The sequence below is a fragment of the Vipera ursinii genome (assembly GCF_947247035.1).
Source record: "Vipera ursinii genome assembly, chromosome: 15".
Taxonomy (NCBI): domain Eukaryota; kingdom Metazoa; phylum Chordata; class Lepidosauria; order Squamata; family Viperidae; genus Vipera; species Vipera ursinii.
Window position 1 is genome coordinate 2,547,083 of NC_139528.1, and position 19,755 is coordinate 2,566,837.

Here is a 19,755-nt window from a genome sequence, read left to right on the forward strand (position 1 = left end):
CATATTTATTAGGTTTGGCTGTCTATTTTTTTTTTAACAACACGGGATTAATTTACAGTTGTCTCGCTCAAAAGTCCCAGCCTTGTATCAGAAGCGGTCCAAATTTCAGTATATTAAAAAGACATAACCAAGCAACATAATTTAACATAATTATTATATAGGGTGAAGTACGTGGGGCTTGCCTTTTAACAAAACAGAACGAATTTGCCATTGCTTTTTTTCAATGGCCAGCCACGTTCCAGAAGCAGCTTCAAATTTCACTGTATTAAAAAAGCAGATTAACGGGCACAGCCTTTAAGGATGAATTGTCCTTTTAAATCACACAAAATGCGTTTATCATGATTTCTTTCGAGTCTCCAGTCTGGTTTTCAGGCGCAGCCTCAAATTTTGAGTGTATGTTAAAAAAAACAAAAATAAAACTTGGCCACACACACACACGAACAATGGCCATTTAATTCTCATAAATTCATCTCCAAAACTGGTTTTCCTATTTTCATATTTCCTTCTAGAAAACAGGGAGGGGTGAATGAGAAACAATCGGGAGGGATAATAAATGATTTCATTCAAACGTTGTTGCTTCTTCTCCTGCCTTCAGATGCTTTGGAGAAGAGGTGGTTCCCCCCCCTTGTTTGGGGCAGCCCCTCAAATACTGGAATCCAGCTATCATGTCACCCCAAGTCCTTCTTTTCCTTAGGGCCACATAGCATTAAGGCCAACAGTCTCGTCAAGGAATTCCCAGCCAGAAAATTGGAAGGAACTCCTTGGCTTCAGTAAATTTTAGCCATGACTGATGTACTGGCAGGCCTTCTGGGAATCATGGTCTTGTTGATCCCAGAAAACATCAAATCTCTGCTTCTTCGGTCACTGTCAAGGTTTATGTTCTGTACCAGCCTGCTACCGGCCCTGCAGAAAAGGCAGGGACAACCCCTTTTACAAGAAGGCAAGAGGTTGGAATTACGCCTGCCAAATTTATTACCACAAAAACAAACGGAACAAGACAAACCAAGAAACAGGAGCTTTAAGAAACATGAACTATCCAAGCGGTTGCCTTCAGCAAACCAGCCCTCCCACACATTCCCCTTATATAGAGTTCAGGGCGTGGCCTCTCTCTGCCTCCTTCCGAGGAGCCCCATTGCCTTCCTCTGTTTACTCCTAATTGACTGCCTCCTGCGTCGGGCCTCCTTGAACAGGGCCAGCTGTGGGTCATCTTCATCCACGCTGTCAGGCTCACACAGCTGGGTCTCCGTGGTGACCAAGTGGGAGGGGCCTGGCTGAGGGCTCTCATCAGCAAGTTCTTCAACCCCCTCAGCAAGGTCTTCAACACCCCCCTCCTCCTCTGAGTCGTCCGACCCAACTGCCGAACCCACAGGCTGACCCTGAATCACAACAGTTTATCTCCTAGAAGAACATCATCCGTTGGGCTGAACCACCATCTCAGCTCCCAAGAAGGTTAGTAAACTATCCGGATCGATGACTTTTTCTCCCAACTGGCACCCAGCGCGCCGCTCGTTCTTTACTGGCGCCGCCAGAGATACGTCTGGATGGAGTTGGCAGGGATTTGGGTTAAAATAACACCGACCGCGTCAGAAATTCCAAAGGTGAGGTTGAACGAAGACCTGTGGAGAACAAAGGAGGAAAAAGAAGGGAAGGAGGAAAAGGCAGAAAAAAGAAGAGAGGAGCAAAAAAAAGAGGGAAAGAATAAGAAAAGGGGAAAGAGAGAAGAAACAGAAGCAGAAACACAATCACAAAGCGGTGGAGAAACAGACCCACAACTGTAACTTTTTTTGTTTTTGTTTCCCTTGTACGTTCAACTAGCCTTGGTGGAGCAGTGGGCTAATGCCTCCTTAAGTAACACCAGCTGCCTGCAATTAGTGCAGGTTCGAGTCCCACCAGGCTCAAGGTTGACTCAGCCTTCCATCCTTCCCAGGTAGGTAAAATGAAGACCCAGATTGTTGGGGGCAATTAAGCTGACTTTGTAATAATGCCGCTTGGGGGTGTGTGTGAAAGCCCTAACAAGCAGGCATATACATAGAATGAAGGCTACTGCTAAGCTTGTAAGCCGCCCTGAGTCTTCGGAGAAGGGCGGGATATAAATGGAATTAAAATAAAATAAATAAAATAAACATACTCATCGCAACGTTTCTCTGTTACAAATTCCTGCGGGATGTCTAAAGAGGCTTTGACACTCAGTCTAGTGTGAAAAACTAAAGCCAGATTCAGATCACTGAAATGGGCACATTTTTTTTTACTGCTGTGCTCCGTTTTATTCGAGTATTTATTAAATTTATATGCCGCCCCCGGCAGTCAACACAGTCATGGCGAGAAGTTATCACACACAAATCAAGACGGCAGACATTTTTTTCTTTTTTGGTTCACGCGACATGCTAACTTTGTGGTGTGAGCCTTGGATAGCCTGCGTTGGAAGGGAAGGTGTTTGACGAGGAAAAAAAAAGCCTTTTTGAGAACTAGAAACTTGGCTTTTTGAAAGCATCGACCTTCAGAATACCGACACTCACCGGTTAAGGACCACCACCACTGCCGACCCATCGGGGCGAAGCACCGCAACATGTTCCAGGTTGCAACTAAAGTAATGTTGAACCACCGTCAGCCCAACACGCTGAGATCCTTCAGGGATGAACTTGCTAAGAGGAGAGAAAAAGGAGGCCATGATGGAGAGATCCCACTGCAAGGATCTACCCTGGTTTGGAAATCCTGAGCTTAAGGTTGGCTGGTTGAGCTTAAGATTAATTGGCTGAGTTTAAAGTTGGCCGGTTGAATTTAAGGTTGACCCATTGCGTTTAAGGCTAGTTGGCTGACCTTAAACTTGGCTAGTTGAACTTAAGATTGGCTCATTGAGCTTATTTGATTGTGCTTAAGGTTAATCGGTGGAGCGTAAGGTTGATCGGTTGAACTTAAGTTATTTGGTTGAGCTTAAGGTTGGCCAATTAAGGTTAGTAAGTTGAACAAGGTCAGCTGGATCAGGCTTAAGGTGGACTGGTTGAGTTTAAGATTAATTGGCTGAGTTTAAAGTTGGCCGGTTGAATTTAAGGTTGACCCATTGAGTTTAAGGCTAGTTGGCTGACCTTAAGCTTGGCTAGTTGAACTTAAGATCGGCTCATAGAGCTTAGTTGATTGTGCTTAAAGTTAATCGGTGGAGCGTAAGGTTGATCGGTTGAACTTAAGGTTATTTGGTTGAGCTTAAGGTTGGCCAATTAAGGTTAGTAAGTTGAACAAGGTCAGCTGGATCAGGCCTAAGGTGGGCTGGTTGAGCTTAAGGTTGGCTAGTTGGGCCCAAGGTTAGTCAGTTGAGTTTATGGTTAGATGGCTGAGCTTAGATGGCCAGTTGAGCTTAAGGTCAGCTGGTTGATCGTAAGGTTGACTGGCTGGGCTTCAGGTTAGCCGATTGACCTTAAAATTCCATTGAGCATCTACGCTTGAGGGTGGACTTAAACCTAACAGACCCCCTAAAGTAAACCAACCCCCCCCCCCGAATGCTTAAAGAGGCTCCTTTCCGCCCCATCATTTCATCCACCCTGGATTTCACCAAACTGAGACCGAGTTGTCATGAGGTGGAGACGGCTCTCCTGTTGTTGCCTTTTCCCCCTTGGTGGTCTTCTACAGAACCAAGAAGAGAAGCTTCTCTGAAGCTTCATTGCTTATGCCTAACCCCCCGGAGGTCACTCCTTTTGGGGCTCAAGGGCCACGAGTCCCCACCCCTGCCCAGTGACTACACCTGAAGTGGCCCAAGTGGTAGAACATGGGCTGCTTGAAGAAAGTGTCGCCAATGAAGTCGACAATGATCGGACTATCCACAAAGTTCTTCACCCAGTTGGGTCCCCCTTGTAAATCCAGGGCCAGGTTCCAGTCGATCCAACCGACGACGTGGTGATTCAGGTTCTGGAGGGGAGAGAGGGAAGGAATCCGGGTCTCTGAGGAGGAGGAGGGGGAAGGGCAGGCCAAGCCTTATCAGTTTACTTCTGTTCCTTCCTCTCTCTTCTTTCGCCCACTCCCTCCCTCCTTACTTTCTTCCCCTTTCCCCTACAGTCCTTCCTTCCTCCTTCTTTCTCTCCCTCCCTCCCCCTCCTCCCTTCTTTTCCCCTTCCCTTACAATTCTCGTTCCTCCCTCTTTTCCTCCCTCCTTCCCCTCATCTCTTCTCTTTCCCTTTCTTTCTTCCATTGTTCTCTGCTCCTTCCCTTCTTTCCCACCCATCGCCTGTCTCCTTTTTCTCTCCTCCCTCCCTCCATCCCCTCTTCCTTTTCCTTCTGCTCTTCCTTCTTTCCATTGTCCCTTCCATCCCTTCTCGTCCCCCACTGCCTCTCTCATCCTTTTCTCCTTCCTTGCCTTTCCTTCCTTCCTTTCTTTTCTCTTCCTTTCTCCCTTCTTCCTTCCTTTCTTTCTTTCTTTCCTTCCCTCTCCTTTCCTTTCCTTCCTCCCTTCCTTCCCTCTCCTTCCTTGCCTTCCCTCCCTCTCCTTGCCTTCCTCCCTCCCTCCCTCCCTCTCTCTCTCCCTTCCTTGCCTTCCCTCTCTCTCTCTCCTTTCGTTTCCCCCTCCCTCCCTCCCCTCCCCGTCTCTTTCCTCCCTGCCCTTCTTCATCAGCTTAACGCCCGTGTCCGTGTCCGTTGTCGCACCTCCAGGATGCTATGGCTGTAGTCCTCCCCTCGGTCCCAGGAGCCAAGGATAACATCCTGCTCCCAAAAGTAAGAGCCGGCACAGGCTTCGGTGGCAATCAGGAAGTAGTCGGGGAAGAGATGGTGGGTGGCTTCTACCGTGTCCTTGATGGGGGTGATGAAGTCCATGTACCAGTGGAGGCCGATGCCGTGAACGTAGCGATAGGCTTGACTATTGCCGCCCAACACCTGGAGAGGAAAAAGCACACAGCTGGAAAGCCCCAACTGAGGTTGGTTGACTTTGCAGCATCAGAGTCAGGAGGCTACGGAGAGGCCATCTAGTCTAGGTCCTGGAGACCTGCCTGCAGGAGTCACTCCATCCACCCACTTAGGAGACTATCCAGCTTCAGTGTTCTTCAACCTTGGCAAGTTGGTTGAACTTCAACTCCCAGAATTCCCCAGCCAGCGTGCTTTAAGACAGGTGGACTTCAACTCCCAGAATTCCCCAGCTAGCATAGCAGCTGAGGAATTCTAGGACTTGAAGTCCCTCCATCTTCCACTTGTCAAGGTGGAATCTGTTTGAAAAGCTCACAAAGCTTGAAAACCTAAGGCCCATTGGATGTTGGACAGGAGACCACCAAGCAATCCCCAAAACATCACCTTCCCTATTGTGACCTAGAACCTTAGCCGAAAGAAGCCGTTGCCGGATAATCTTTAAAAATGAAAGCGTCAAGGAAATGTGCCAATAAAATTAAACTAGAACATAGCGTACCTGTTCTGAAATTCTTATGGTCTAGAGACAAGGTAGGCAACCTCGGCTCTTTTATGACTCATGGACTTCAACTCCCAGAATTCCTGAGTCAGCTGATATATATATATATTGGTTTTTGTAGATTTTCATGGGTATAGGTATGTAAGTCTTCGTGTATTCGGGTCTTTTCCCGTGTAGGATTGAGGGTGTCTTGGTGACGTTTCGACGAGGTCCCACTCGTCATCTTAAAAACACTGGAGGTTTTTAAGAAGAGACTGGACAGCCATTTGCCTGAAATGGTATAGGGTTTCCTGCCTGAGCAGGGGGTTAGACTAGATGACCTCCAAGGTCCCTTCCAACTTATTATTATCATTATCTTCAGGCTGGTGTCTTCGAAGCACGAAGCCGAAGACACCAGCCTGAAGATGACGAGTGGGACCTCGTCGAAACGTCACCAAGACACCCTCAATCCTACACAGGAAAAGACCCGAATACGCCGATATATATATATATACATACATACATACACATACACTGTTAGATGTTTTGTGCCAGCCATGGCAGTTCCCCAAAAAGGTCATCAGATGGGAGCAAAGAGGCTTCTTTGCTCCCACTGGTGGGTCAGGGGTCCCCGGCCCCTGCAGCCCCATTGGAGAGAGTTAATTGGTAAGGGAGGGGCTGAGGCCCCCCATAAAAACCTCTGCTCAGGGGCTGCGCACTTGCTCTCTCTCTCTCTCTGCTCTCTTTGTTCTCTCTTCTGCTTGCTTGCTTGCTGATCCATGAGCTCAACCCAGGCATGGATGCCTCCATGCCAGGGAACTCTTTCCATTTACTTTATCGTTAAATAAAGCTTTGTCTGATTGCATCCCTGTGTGCTGCCTTTTACTTGGAAGCACCTTAACGAACCATCGGTCTCGTGAGACCATCTCACATATACAAACACAAACACACACACACACACACATAGCAATTTGAATAATTTACACAAATGAACTGTCGTAAGTTGTGACTATAGCCTGCGGATAGCCTTGGGCTAGGCTGAAACAGGAAAGAAGATTTAACTAGCAAGGTATTCAAAAAGACTTGACAAATACTTAACACATATATCTCCCTTGCTTCCTAGCTAATAAAGAAAGAGCCTGTGGCCTAGGGGTTAAAAAAGCTGCCTAATATATAATTAGCCCAGGTTCGAATCTCAAATAAAGGATATGACTGACTGATGAGAACAAAATAAGTTCGAAATGGCCATATCAGCCTCCCAAATTCTTTATTAGCAATTTGAATAATTTATATATACATATACATATGCATATACATATACATATATGCAAACACACATGTAGTTAAACGAAAATGAAGAAGGGATGGAAACCCAGAAGGGTGAGGGACTGTACCCTTCTTTTTAGATCTAATTTTGAAATTTTAAGCCCCCCACTCACCACTTTTGCCCATTTAGGAAGATGGATCCGGTTGTCATCTAGAGTAATCAGACGAATTTTTTTGTGCGAACTTTGGGCCAGGGCAGGGCCGAGATCCAGAGCAATGAAGTCACGTTGCGATTCTGCGGTGAACCCCAAAGTCTGGAAAGGGTAATTTTGCACAAATCCAGAGGAAGGCTCGTTTTGAACGGTGATGGCCCAGAAAGTTAAATTCTGCTTGGCGTATTCATCAAGAAACCTTGGCAAAGGGAAACAGATGCCATTGTTCACATTTAAACTGGCAAGAACGATCTTATGGTCAGCACGGGGTTGGACTAGATGACCTCCCTTCCAACTTTACTATTCTGATGTAAACCATCCAAAATCTTTTAAAAAAAAACAAAACCATTTTTTCATTTTAAAAATTCTTTTTTTTAATTTTAAATGCTATTTTTTTTAATCTTTTTTAAAAATTTTCAGTTTAAAAAAACTAATTGTTTTAAAAAAATAATTTTAAAATATTTTTTCATTGTAAAAAATCTTTCAATTTAAGAAAGATTTTTCAATTTTATTTTTTTCATTTAAAAAACAATTTTTTTTAAAAAAAAACCTTTAAGAATATTTTTTTCATTTTAAAAACTTCTTAATGTTTTTTACTGGAGAAGAGCCGAATGCTGGGAAAGATGGAGGGCAAGAGAAGAAGGGGACGACGGAGAATGAGGTGGCTGGATGGAGTCCCTGAAGCAGGAGACGTGAGCTTAAATGGACTCCAGAAGATGGTAGAGGACAGGAAGGCCTGGAGGAACGTGGTCCATGGGGTTGCGAGGGGTCGGACACGACTTCGCAGCTAACAACAACAAAATGTTTTTTTTAAAAAAAACCTTTTAATTTTGAAAAATAACTTTTAATTGTAAAACTAATTTTTCACTGGCAAAAATTACGTTTGACACAGAGAACGGGAGATCTCCGTACCACTTGTGCCAACCGCAAGGGCTGACTTTTGCAGGCTGAAATACCTTTCGCTGCCTGCAGAGGGTACTGTTTACCCCCCCAAAATAAATGCATTTGTCTGCCCCGTTTTACCTGACAAAATAAGCAGCCCAAGTTTTGTGGAAGGAGTCTCCGGCTTGCCCTTTCAGCCAGCCCTTCCCTTTCCAGTCCTCGTTGCTTTTCATCCAAATTGGAGCGGTCCATGGACTGGCCATAAGGGAGATGGGTCTCTTCGACATAGCCTTGGCCCGATGCACAAGGGGGATCTGTGGGGAGAAGGAGTGGGGAGCGTGGCGGTCAACAAGGACCAGCGATGGTCGGAGGAAGCTCCAGACGCTCTTTGGAAAAATGACAAAGGAATCTCCCATTTGCTAGATAACACACACAGACCCTTGAAAAGAATCGTGCGATGCAAACTCTACGTTGCAACTTCTGCCTCCATTCCTGAGTCCTCTTCTCAGTGGAAGCCCCCACCAAAAGCCCCTAAAATCCAGGCCCCCGTTGAGTCACCCCTTCCTCTGCCAGCTTCCCCCCCCCACTTAAAACTTACTTTCATTAGTAGGTCTTCTGCAACCAGACTGAAATTCTTCAGCTCGTAGTCATACGGAAAATCGTCATACGTGTACGGCCGGACAGAGAAGTCACAACTCGCCATTGGCATGCGCAGAAGATTGTATTCGATCCCTGTGGGGCGTAGGAGGCAGACAATCAATGTGTGTGTGTGTGTGTGTGTGTGTGTGTGTGTGTGTGTGTGTGGAGGGGTGTCTGTCTATCTGTCTGTCTATCTATCTATCATCTATCTTTCATCTCTATCATCTTTATCTATCATCCAACATTTATCTGTTTGTCTGTATCTCTATCCCATATCTATCTATCTATCTATCTATCTATCTATCTATCTATCTATCTATCTATCTATCTATCTATCTATTGATCGATCTATCTTTCTATCTTTCATCTCTATCATCTTTATCTATCATCCAACATTAATCTATTTGTGTGTGTCTCTATCCCATATCTATCTGTCTGTCTGTCTGTCTGTCTGTCTGTCTGTCTGTCTGTCTGTCTATCTATCTATCTATCTATCTATCTATCTATCTATCTATCTATCTATCTATCTATCCATCCATCCATCCCTCCCTCCCACTCATCTGAGCTCTTACATTCTTCTTCCTGCAATGAACTTTGTCCAATCCAGGCCATAAGGAAGGAGACTGGATTCTTCCATTGTTAATAAATAGAATAAAGTAATTATCTATCCTATCTGTAATGCATCCATCATCGAGCAACTTGTTTTTCAGCCCCGTCAATGATGCTGAGAATTTTAATTTTCAGAAGCCAGCCTGTCTTGTTTTTTGTCCCCTCCTACCTCCCCATTTGTTTCCTCTCTTTATCTTCCCCAATGGGAAGATCGAAGCTGAAAACAATTTCACTTAATCACATTCCCACATTGTTCCCGGAGCTAGGTCTATCTTTCCAGCTCAAATTCCCGGAGCTAGGTTCATTTCTCCAGCTGAAAAGTGGAGTTGAAATGCACCAACGTGCCTCCACCTTGACTTTTCTTCTAAACCGAAGTCATTCTAGATCCCTTTCACCTCCCCCTCCTCAATCACGAAACCCCTTGCACTGACACTCACCTTCCTCCGAGAAGTAGGAACGGAGTAGATTTTTCTGGGTGCCCGGCGACAGAGCCAGGATGTTGATGGAGGCTGCATCAGTGACGGAGCCCCCAAATCCTTTTATTCTTTGATACCGCTGGGCCATTTCCAAAATCAGAAGAATATCTAAGAAAAGGAAGGATGCAAAGGATGCTGAGGTAACAGAGGTGGCCTAGACATTTTAGAAATACATACATAAAATAAAGACCATTACAACTGGAAGCAGATTATTATTATTATTATATAACTTTTATTTATGAAACTCAAGTCAACTGAACATTCAAATTGACTGGCACTGATGGTTGACACGGGTTGCTGCCAGCATCCTAGGTATCAACCAGGTACCTCCTTAAAATGTAAGATGTTCCGAGTAGCGCAGTTTTTTGTAGCTTTGCTGGAGTTATTGCAGGAAGCTGCAATTTCTTGATGTATTTTGCAAAGTTTTTGGACATAGTACATCAAGAAATCATCATCATCATCATCATCATCATCATTATTATTATTTTGATTAAATTAAATCCTGCCCATCTATCCTCTGAGGTGGGATTGTTTCTCCGTTTCCTTCCCCAGCTGCCAGCCCCTCGGACTGGGGAGATGGGATTCGTAGTCCTGACACCTCCGTGCGACAAATACCTGGTTTGGTCGCCTGTTTCTGAAAATAGCCTTCTCTGCGTTCCAGCCGGTTCCCGGACTTGCTGCTTTCGTACATGACAAACTGACCCAAAGGGGGGAGAGAGACGGGATCTTGCGTGTCGCAATACGTACTGTTACAAACACACACAATAGCGTTGTCGCCAAAATATTTCCGGATGCAAGCTTGGCTTCCTGAATGAAGAAGAGAACAAGTTTTACGAAAATCGATAGAATATATAGATTTAGAATAGACATTAGGAATATACAGGTAGTCCTCGACTTGCGACAGGCCTTTTAGCGACCGCTCAGAGTCACAACGGCACTGAAAAAGGGGCCGTGGGACCGTGTTTTTTTTTTCACACTTACAACCACTACAGCATCCCTGTGCTCATGCGATTTATATTCGGATGAAACAAGACAACAGTTACACTTGAATTCCAGTTCTTTATTATCTCATCCAGATAATCTTAAACCGTGAAGGGGATTAATGAAATCCCTTCTTATAACATCCCTCATTAAAATAATATCCTCATTAAAATTTTTAAAAAAGCAAAAACCTCAAAACAGGAAGTCCTAGCATAAATTAAGGATCCACCTTCTCCTCGTGTTCTTGTTGTCAAACAAAGACAGGTCTAGCAGCTCCCTCCCTTGACAACAGCTAAAGACTTGGTTTAAAGGTAGACTGCCTTTAGACATGGAAGTTCCACAGCCATGGAGATTTACAGCAAATCGGATGAAACCGCACGCAGGGTCCAAAGAATTTTTGTAGGAAGGCAAAAGAAATTTTCCCCCAACTCACCCGTTGTTGTCTTGGCCACGGCCAGCAAGGAGACCAAAGCGAGTAGCCGGCTGGCCACGGACGCCATAATATCCCCCCAATCTCACACACTGGGTTGCAAAATCAGGAAATTAGGAGATGAGAAACGCCCCCGGATGGTTCTTCGTACCTACAAAAAGGCCTGAAACAAGGAAACTCCAATTTTTAATAGCTAGATACCCGTTTGTGACTCTAAAAATTTACAATCTTCAGACTTACTAGTCTGAGCCTTAAATATGTCTGGGGAACGGACTAATCAAGCAGTTTCAAACGTCAGCGTGCTGCAGCTGCCAAAAAGGCCAATGCAATCCTAGGCTGCATTAACAGAGGGATAGAATCAAGATCACGTGAAGGGTTAATACCACTTTACAAGGCCTTGGTAAGGCCACACCTGGAATCCTGCATCCAGTTTTGGTCACCACGATGTAAAAAAAGATGTTGAGACTCTAGGAAGGGTAAAAGAGAAGAGCAACAAAGATGATTGGGGGACTGGAGGCTAAAACATATAGGGAACGGTTGCTGGAATTGGGTATGTGTAGTTAATGAAGAGAAGGACGAGGGGTGACATGATAAGCCGTGTTCCAATCTCTCAGGGGCTGCCCCAAAGAAGAGGGAGTCAAGCTATTCTCCAAAGCACCTGAAGGCAGGACAAGAAGCAACAGATGGAAACTAGTCAAGGAGAGAAGCAACCTGGAACTAAGGAGAAACTTCCTGATAGTTAGAACAACTAACCAGTGGAACCACCTGCCTCCAGAAGCTCTGAATGCTCCAACACTGGAAGTTTTTAAGAAAAGACTGGCCAGCCATTTGCCTGAAACGGGATAGGGTTTCCTGCCTGAGCAGGGGGTTGGACTAGATGACCTCCAAGGTCCCTTCCAACTTTATCATTATTATTGTCACCATTCCTTTTTTTTCAGACTGCAGGAGCAGCCTGTTCAAAACTCCTTTTATTTATTTTCAAGCAACTTTATTGTTTTAAGGTAAAATGGAAAGTAACAGAAAGAAAGATAAACCAAAGAAGGGAAGAAGAAAGAGAAGAGAAACCAAAAGAAAAAGAGAAAAGAGAAAAATGAAAAGAAAAGAAAATGGGATCTAAGGGGGGGCAGTTTAAAAAGTGATAAGAAAGAACGAAAATACAAAACAGAGCGATTTCTGACTTTCTTCAGTGCAGACAGAAAAATGTAAGAAAAGAATCTTTTACTCTAAAGCAAAAATATCATATAGATAATATGCACAGTAAACAATAAGAGAAATGTAAGAAAAGAAAACACTTATTCTAAATTTAAGCATAGACCTTAGGAATATACAATGGGTATGTGCCATTTGGTTACATAACAAAATACAACAATACAATAAATGTATGTAACACTATAGAACAAAATAACTACTCAATCTGAATTTAAGCAAAGACCTTAGGAATCTACAATATGCACATATGGTGATTTTGTTACAGTTTCATTAAAATTGCATTATAGTGTTTAAATATATACATATGTGCTTGTATAAAAATTCACAATATTTCAACCGTCATAACAAATCTAATTATCAAACCGAAAACAGAAATTCCGTTTTGTTTTTCTTAAGCAGGAAGTTCAGACAACGGTCTCCCGTTAGAAAAACAAAGCGAGATAAAACTTTTTCATCATACATTTCTTTCATTCAAGTCATTAATTTTGCCTTCCCTGCCTGTTCTATTCCTTTTACCATCATTTGTGGGAATTTGCGTATCTTTTCACAAAAGTCTTGTCTGTTGTGATCCATGGGAAAAAAAAGTCCTGTATTTTCTTTCAATCTGCTTCTCTCTGCTTTATTCTTCAAATTCTTTAGCTTATTCTTTTAAAAAATTTTAAAAGGAATTTCATCTTTAAAAAAAACTCACAAAAAAAACAGCTAAGCCTTTCCAAACAACAGGACTTGGTTTAATATCCTGGATCAGCAGGTAAAGGAGACAACAAGCAGAAAAACAGAGATTTAAAAAAAAACACATTATTTTACTCTACACTTTGTTATATAGTTTTATTAAAATTATACTGTGCTCTTTAAATATACCGGTGTGTATTTTATAAAAGTACACAATAGTTCAACAATCATCACAAATCTAATTCTAATCTAATAATGTAAAGATCAAACTTAAAACCAGAACTTCTTGTCTAAATCCCCATCTTGAGCCTTAGTAGGGGCTGGTTAAATTTGAACTCAGGACATTATTACCTGTCTTAATTCTCGCTGACAATTTTATCCGCTGGGTTTTCCGCTGCCTTCCTTTTGGCCAAAATGTTAAATAAAAATATTAAAAAAATCCTTCTTGCCTTTGCCAATTTCCAAAGCAGTGTTTTAAAAGCAAATCTTGAAACACCTTTGTAGGAAATCTTTCATACCCTTCATTAAATCCTCCAGCCTTTTTTTTTTCCACGCCTCACCTGTTCTAACACAATTATCCTCTTAACCAGAAATGATACAGGGAAGAAAAAAAAAACACAACTCATAGGATTATAAGCACAGTAGCAGAAGAGGGATTTTTCCCCCATAGATAACCTTTTTTTAATTTTTTCTTTCACAAAAGTTGACTGTCTCTTTCCAGGCAGGGACTGAATTCTTCTTAATCTTCAAAAAACACAAAATGACTAATGGGAAAATGCTCATTTTCTATTCTATTCTATTCTATTCTATTCTATTCTATTCTATTCTATTCTATTCTATTCTATTCTATTCTATTCTATTATTTCTATTTCTATTTCTATTTCTATATTTCTATTTCTATTTCTATTCTATTCTCCAGTAAAAAATATATTGTTCAGCCCTCAGCACACAACTGGAATAGCCACACACACACACACAAAAAGCCTTCCCAATTTTGAAGTCAAATGTCACAAATTTGCACAATCCTAGTGCCCCACGTCACAGCATAAAACCACCCGAGCACGGTTTTCCTCAACTGCGTGGTACAAATCCAGCTTGCGAGCTAATGATCCTCTTAACTCTTGCGCAAACCCCCATCAATCGCACGGCGTAAATGTAGGCTAATGTTAAATGTAGGTTTAGTCCTACATTCTCCAGTCCTGGCAGGAAAAAAAAAACTTGTCTGACTACAGGCAGCTCTCCGTTTCTGGATCCAGAAATTCTTTTGCTAAATGGGTCACACCTGATTTTACGACCTTTTTGGCATGGCTGTTAAGCGGATCGCTGCAGCTGTTAAACGAATTCTATTACAAGGTCACTTTTTTTCAACTTCCAACCGCCGCTAAACAAAAGGTTGCTAAGTTGAGGGCTAACTTCCTTGGCAAGGTTTTTCAGACATGGTTTGCCATTGTCTCCTTCCTAGGGCTGAGAGAGAGTGGCTGGCTCAAGGCCACCCAAGGCTGGCTTTGTGTTCAGTGGAGTATTAGAACTCACGGACAACCAGTTTCTCGCCCGACGCCTTTACAAACTAGGTAAAAACAAACTAGGTTAGTAAGCTAGCATTTGGCAACCGAGTTCGCCATAAACGCAGCACTTTGGCCGGATGCTGACGTAGAAAGAAGGAAACTGCGGGTAACCAAAGGCTCGGAGGAAGCCTTCTCATTCATAAAGAAAATATATAAATAAAATTATTATTATTATTATATTATAAAGAAAATTTGGCATATAAATAAGATGAACAATTTATTTATTTATTTTATTAGATTTAGTAATTAAATTTAATTAATTTAGTGATTAAAAGCATTGGTCTACACAGGATGGGGGAAACTGGGGTGGCAATTCTCCCTTAAGCCTCGAAACCAGCTGAGTATCATCCGTCCATATTTATATATTTTTTCCCCCAGCGCACACGAAATCAATCTCAGCAAAAAACATTTTTTGAAAACCCCACCCAGAAAAATAGCCAGGACATCTCCGCATCAGTGTAATCACATAGCTAAATTATAAAAGCAAAGCGATAGCATCAAGCCAGGCTGAGACCACGGCCTTCAGCATCCTTGATTAAAAAGAAAGAAAGAAAAAACTTAATTAAGAAAGATAGCAATAGGAATGTCGCCTTACCAGTCTCCCATCAATTCAAGCATGGGGTGAAGTTAAGTAAATATATATGTATAGATATAGATATCCGCTGAAATTAATGCCATTTCGCTCCTATCCTTCAAGGATTGGGTGGTGCCAAGGGTGTTTTAAAAATATTTCTGGCTTTTGTAAAAGCTCCTGCTACCAGCAGACACACTTACACCTCGGCAGGTAGGATGCAATTGTTGCTTTTTGGAGCTCAGTGTAGAAGTTGACACTCACCTAAAGGGAGGAGCAAAAAAAAATAAATAAATTTTTGAACTGGTTATACCACATCAATTAAATGCTACTTGCCTGACATGGAAGAGGATTTACAGATCGTCCCCAACTTACAACAGTTCATTTAGGGATAACAACAACAACAATAATAACAATAACAACAGCAATAATACATTGGAAGGGACCTTGTAGGTCATCTAGTCCAACCCCCTGCTCAGGCAGGAAACCCTATACCATTTCACTTAGCGACAGAAATGTTGGGCCCAATAGTGGTGCCAACTCAAAGTCTAGCGGTAACGTAGTGATTGGCTTAATGCCTTTGGGTAAAAAAAAAAATAGAGGTCGTAAAATTGGGCACGGCTGACTTCATGCGTGCCTTGTTTAGCGACGGATATTCTGGCCCCCATTGTGGACGTAAGTGAAGGACTCCTCGCAGGACTAGACTTCTCCCCACAGTGTTTTGGGCTGTCAGTACTGAATGACTGGATGGAAGTAGCATCACAGTGTACAACCTCAGAAGTTTGACGACGCCACGTGCCTTGTTCTGTGGGCAGGAGTTGGCACAAGCAGTCTGGGATAATGAAGAGTTGGTCAGAAAGAGTTGCCGCAAAGAAAATTAAGCTTTCTCTCTTGAGTCGGGATGAAGGAACCAAGGGGTCAGTGCTTTGCTGAAGAGGCAACTTTGGGAAAGAAGCAAATGATTCTGGTAAGGCATCTTCTTCTTTTGCAACCAGTTGTGGCTTGGTGCTGTCAAACTTTTGGAGGAGCAGGTCAGAGGAAGTTTGATTGCATGAAATGGAGAAGACTTTCTGAGGAGAAGGAGGAGGAGGAGGAAGAGAAAGGAGGAGGAGGAGGAGGAGGAGGAGGAAGAAGAAGAAGAACAAAAACATCTGCCTCTCCCAGTTCCTCAGGAAGGACTTGACCAAAGGACAAAAATGCCAAATCCAGTCTAAACATCTGGCTGGCTGTGTGACAGACCACAATAACAGCAACCAAACCCCATTGGCATTGACAAAATCCCCATCGGTCAATTGCAAAAGGCAGCTTGACTTGAAGCAGCTGAAATCCTGCAATTATACCTTTAATATTATTAAAGATCCACCTCTGCCCATCCCAGGTCCTTAGGAAAGACTGAAGAGGTGGACAAAGATGCCAAATCCAAGCTAAACACCTGCCTGGCTGTGCCGCCCACCAGAAGCGCAGCAACCAGAATAAATGTCATCCTTTCAGCTCTAACCCAAACTAACCCAGGAGACGTTGAGTTTTGGTCCTACGGTAGGCCTGAAAGCCGGAGGGGTGACTTTGGGCCAATCACCAGGAGACGGTGAGTTCTAGTTCTGCCTTAGGCATGAAAGCCATCTGGCTGACTTTGGGCCAATCCACGGGTGACAGCGAGTTCTAGTTCTGCCTTAGGCACAAAAGCCATCTGGCTGACTTTGGGCCAATCCACGGGTGATGGTGAGTTCTAGTTCTGCCTTAGGCACGAAAGCCATCTGGCTGACTTTGGGCCAATCCACGGGTGACGGTGAGTTCTAGTTCTGCCTTAGGCACGAAAGCCATCTGGCTGACTTTGGGCCAATCCACGGGTGACGGCGAGTTCTAGTTCTGCCTTAGGCACGAAAGCCATCTGGCTGACTTTGGGCCAATCCACGGGTGATGGTGAGTTCTAGTTCTGCCTTAGGCACGAAAGCCATCTGGCTGACTTTGGGCCAATCCACGGGTGACGGTGAGTTCTAGTTCTGCCTTAGGCACGAAAGCCATCTGGCTGACTTTGGGCCAATCCACGGGTGACGGTGAGTTCTAGTTCTGCCTTAGGCATGAAAGCCATCTGGCTGACTTTGGGCCAATCCCGCTCAGCCAAACCCACCTCACAGGGGTAGTTGTCGTGGTGGGGGAAAAATAGTATTTGCTGTGTTCGCTATCCTGAGTTACAAAGGGGCAATAAACATTTTCCAAAAATAATAATAATAATAATAATAATCAGGGCTTTTTTTCTCATCGAACGCTCAGAACGGAGTTCCGGCACCTTTTTTGGATGGAACCTTGTAGGATAGGCAAGGCGGGTTATGTGACATGTGTGAGTTCCGGCACCTTTTTCTTTTACAAAAAAAGCACTAATAATTAACAACAACAACAACAACAACAACAACAACAACAACAACAACAACAATAATAATAATAATAATAATAATAATAATAATAATAATAATAATAATAATAATAATAATAATAATAATAATAATAATAAAAATAAAATAAATCCCTTCCTGCGTTCAGCAGCCAACGGAGAGCTGTTATCAGAAGCGATCCGCAATACTTCGCTCAACCAGGAGGGGGCAGCGAGGAGCCCAACCGCTCTTTTCCTTTCGACCCGCTGCTAAACTGGATGATTTCTTACAAAGCCTGGAAGCCTCGCTTGCCGAAAGGAAGGAAGGAAGAATGAAGGAGAGAGAGAAAGAAGGGAGGAGAGAGAGGGAAGGAAGGAGGGAAGTGAGGGAGGGCGGAAGGAAGGAAGAATAGGGGAGAGAGAGAAAGAAGGAAGGAGAAAGAGGGGAAGGGGAGGGAAGGAAGGAAGGAAGGAGTGAGTGAGTGAGTAGGGGCTCGCTAGTGCAAGAGAAAGCCTCCCTGGCTAACACAGGAGTGCAACGCAAACCACTAGCATTGTGGTAATTAAGATGATCTTCCCCACCGCTATTTCTGCCTTATCGTTAATCGCCCCCTTCGCCGCCGCCACACCTACCGCGCCCTGATTTCCTAGGGACTAGCGCCTTCCCAAGAAGAGGCCGCAGCTCAAGCCCTTGAAAAAAAGGGAGATCAGCTGATCGGCGGTCACGTGGGCTGGCTGGTGGAAAAGAGGAGGAGGAGATTGGAAAGGGGGTGTGGAAGATACACGCGCGTGTTAAGCCTCCTCCTCCTCCTAATTCTTCTTCTAATTCTCCTTATTCCCCTCCTAAAGCTTCTTCTAATTCTTCTTCTTCTAACTCTTCTAATTCCTCTTTTAATTCGAATTCTCCTCCTCCTCCTCCTAACTGTTCCTCTAATTCTTCTTCTTCTTGTAATACTTCTCCTCCTCCTCTTCCTCCGAACTATTCTTTGAATTCTTCTTCTTGTAATTCTTCCAATTCTTCTTCTAATTCTTCTTCTTCTAATTCTTCTTCTTCTTGTAATTCTTCTAATTCCCCTCCTCCTGCTAATTATTCTTCTTATTCTTCTTCTTCTTCTTCTAACTCTTCTTGTAATTCTTGTCATTCTTCTTCTTCTTCTAATTCTCCTCCTCCTCCCCCCCTTCTCTCTTACAACAGTCCATCTAGTGACCGCTCGAAGTCACAACGGCACTGAAAAAGGGTCCTAGGACTGCTTTTCACACTTTACGACCGTTTCAGCATCCCCAGAGTCACGGGATAAAAATTCAGACGCTTGACAAAACGACTCCGTGGCCTCCAACGGTGTGTGGTTGTGATTTGTGTCCTTGCGGTTTAAACGAGGGTGTAGCTTAAAAACTCCCGTTCGAGAAAGTGGTTGAAAAGGCCAGTAATTACGCTAACGCTCCGCAAGACTCTCCTGTGGAAGAAATCACATTTTTGTGGCTCTCGCCCAGACATCAACCGGAGCCGACAGGTGACTAATCAACAGAATAATTAGCTCTTCTTGTTACTGCCTCCATAATTCTTTCCTTCGTTTGACAGGTAGTTCTCGACTTACGACGACTGTTGAGATTTCTGGGGTTGTGAGTCAAAATTTAGATGCGTGGCCACTGACTCGTGTTTACGACGGTCAGAGTGTTCCTGGGGGATGGTGCAATTTCCCCTCTGACAACGGGGAAGCCAGCTTCTCTTAACAACTGTGTTTCCAAGTTAACGGCGGCCATGATTCACTTAGCCACGGGGCGGGGGGGGGCAAGGAAGGTCGTAAAATGGAGCAAAACTCACTTTTTTTGGGGGGGGGGCTCTGTCGCGGTCGTAAGTCAGGGACTATCTGGACTGGAGCCTAAGGACGGGAGAGAGGAGGCATTAAAAAAAAAAACTGGCAGTTACACAACTCTTTAATCCTTTTGTGGAACAACAAGGTGTTTGTGCAACAAGCTTTCCCAATCCAGTCACAAGACACCTAGCCAGGAGCAGGTGTCACTCCGCAGCTGACTAGCGCTGACGCCGAGTTCGAAAGCCGGCTTGCCCACTGCTTCCAACTGTGCACATCTCCAGACCTCCTGATTTTAGGGTTAAGGCTCTGTGTGTGTGTGTGTGTGTGTGTGTGTCTTTATCAATGTCCTCGACTTATGAGTGGTTGCTTAGCAACCGTTCCAAGTTACGACAGACCTGGTTCTGAAGTTCCAACAGTGGCTCCCCCTGGTGGTGACAGCCTCTGCCTTTCTCTTATCCTTCCTCCCTCCCTCCCTCCCTATCTTCCTTTCCTTTCTCGTCTTTCCTTCTTCATTTCTTTGTTTTCTCCCCTTCTTACTTTTTCTTCACTTCTTCCCTTTCTTTCTCCTTCCTTTTCTTCCTTTCTTTCTTTGGCAAAGCCAAAGGGAAGGGAAGAAGGAAGGAAGATTCTTTCTTTCTTCTTCCTTCCTTCCACTTTCCTTCCTTCATTCGTTCCTTCCTTCTTTCCTCCTTCCTTCCTTCC

General features: G+C 43.8%; 1 protein-coding gene across 2 annotated transcripts; it reads right to left on the minus strand.

Annotated features, from left to right (window-relative positions):
* On the minus strand, nt 1-17,960 carry LOC310647132 (lysosomal acid glucosylceramidase-like). Of its 2 annotated transcripts, XM_083374115.1 has the most exons (12): nt 17,873-17,960; nt 14,896-15,135; nt 10,858-11,017; nt 10,059-10,250; nt 9,405-9,551; nt 8,318-8,451; nt 7,861-8,033; nt 6,799-7,036; nt 4,630-4,857; nt 3,734-3,897; nt 2,517-2,642; nt 1-1,616 (listed from the first exon to the last, which is right to left on the minus strand). In XM_083374115.1, the coding sequence occupies exons 3-12, from the start codon at nt 10,922-10,924 to the stop codon at nt 1,514-1,516; spliced, it is 1,572 nt and encodes a 523-aa protein (XP_083230241.1). In that variant the 5' UTR covers nt 10,925-11,017; nt 14,896-15,135; nt 17,873-17,960; the 3' UTR covers nt 1-1,513. The 2 variants fall into 2 exon arrangements, with proteins under 2 accessions (XP_083230241.1, XP_083230242.1); XM_083374116.1 differs by lacking the exons at nt 14,896-15,135; nt 17,873-17,960 and adding an exon at nt 13,087-13,872.
* Nucleotides 17,961-19,755: the final 1,795 nt, after the last annotated feature.

Coding starts and splice junctions, on each gene's coding strand:
- LOC310647132 (XM_083374115.1), bottom strand. CDS start 10,924: ATGGCGTCCGTGGCCAGCCGGCTACTCGCTTTGGTCTCCTTGCTGGCC. Junction 8,034..8,317: donor CAGAAGACCTACTAATGAAA/GTAAGTTTTAAG, acceptor TTCTCCCCACAG/ATCCCCCTTGTGCATCGGGC. Junction 3,898..4,629: donor ACAGCCATAGCATCCTGGAG/GTGCGACAACGG, acceptor TCTCCCCTCCAG/AACCTGAATCACCACGTCGT.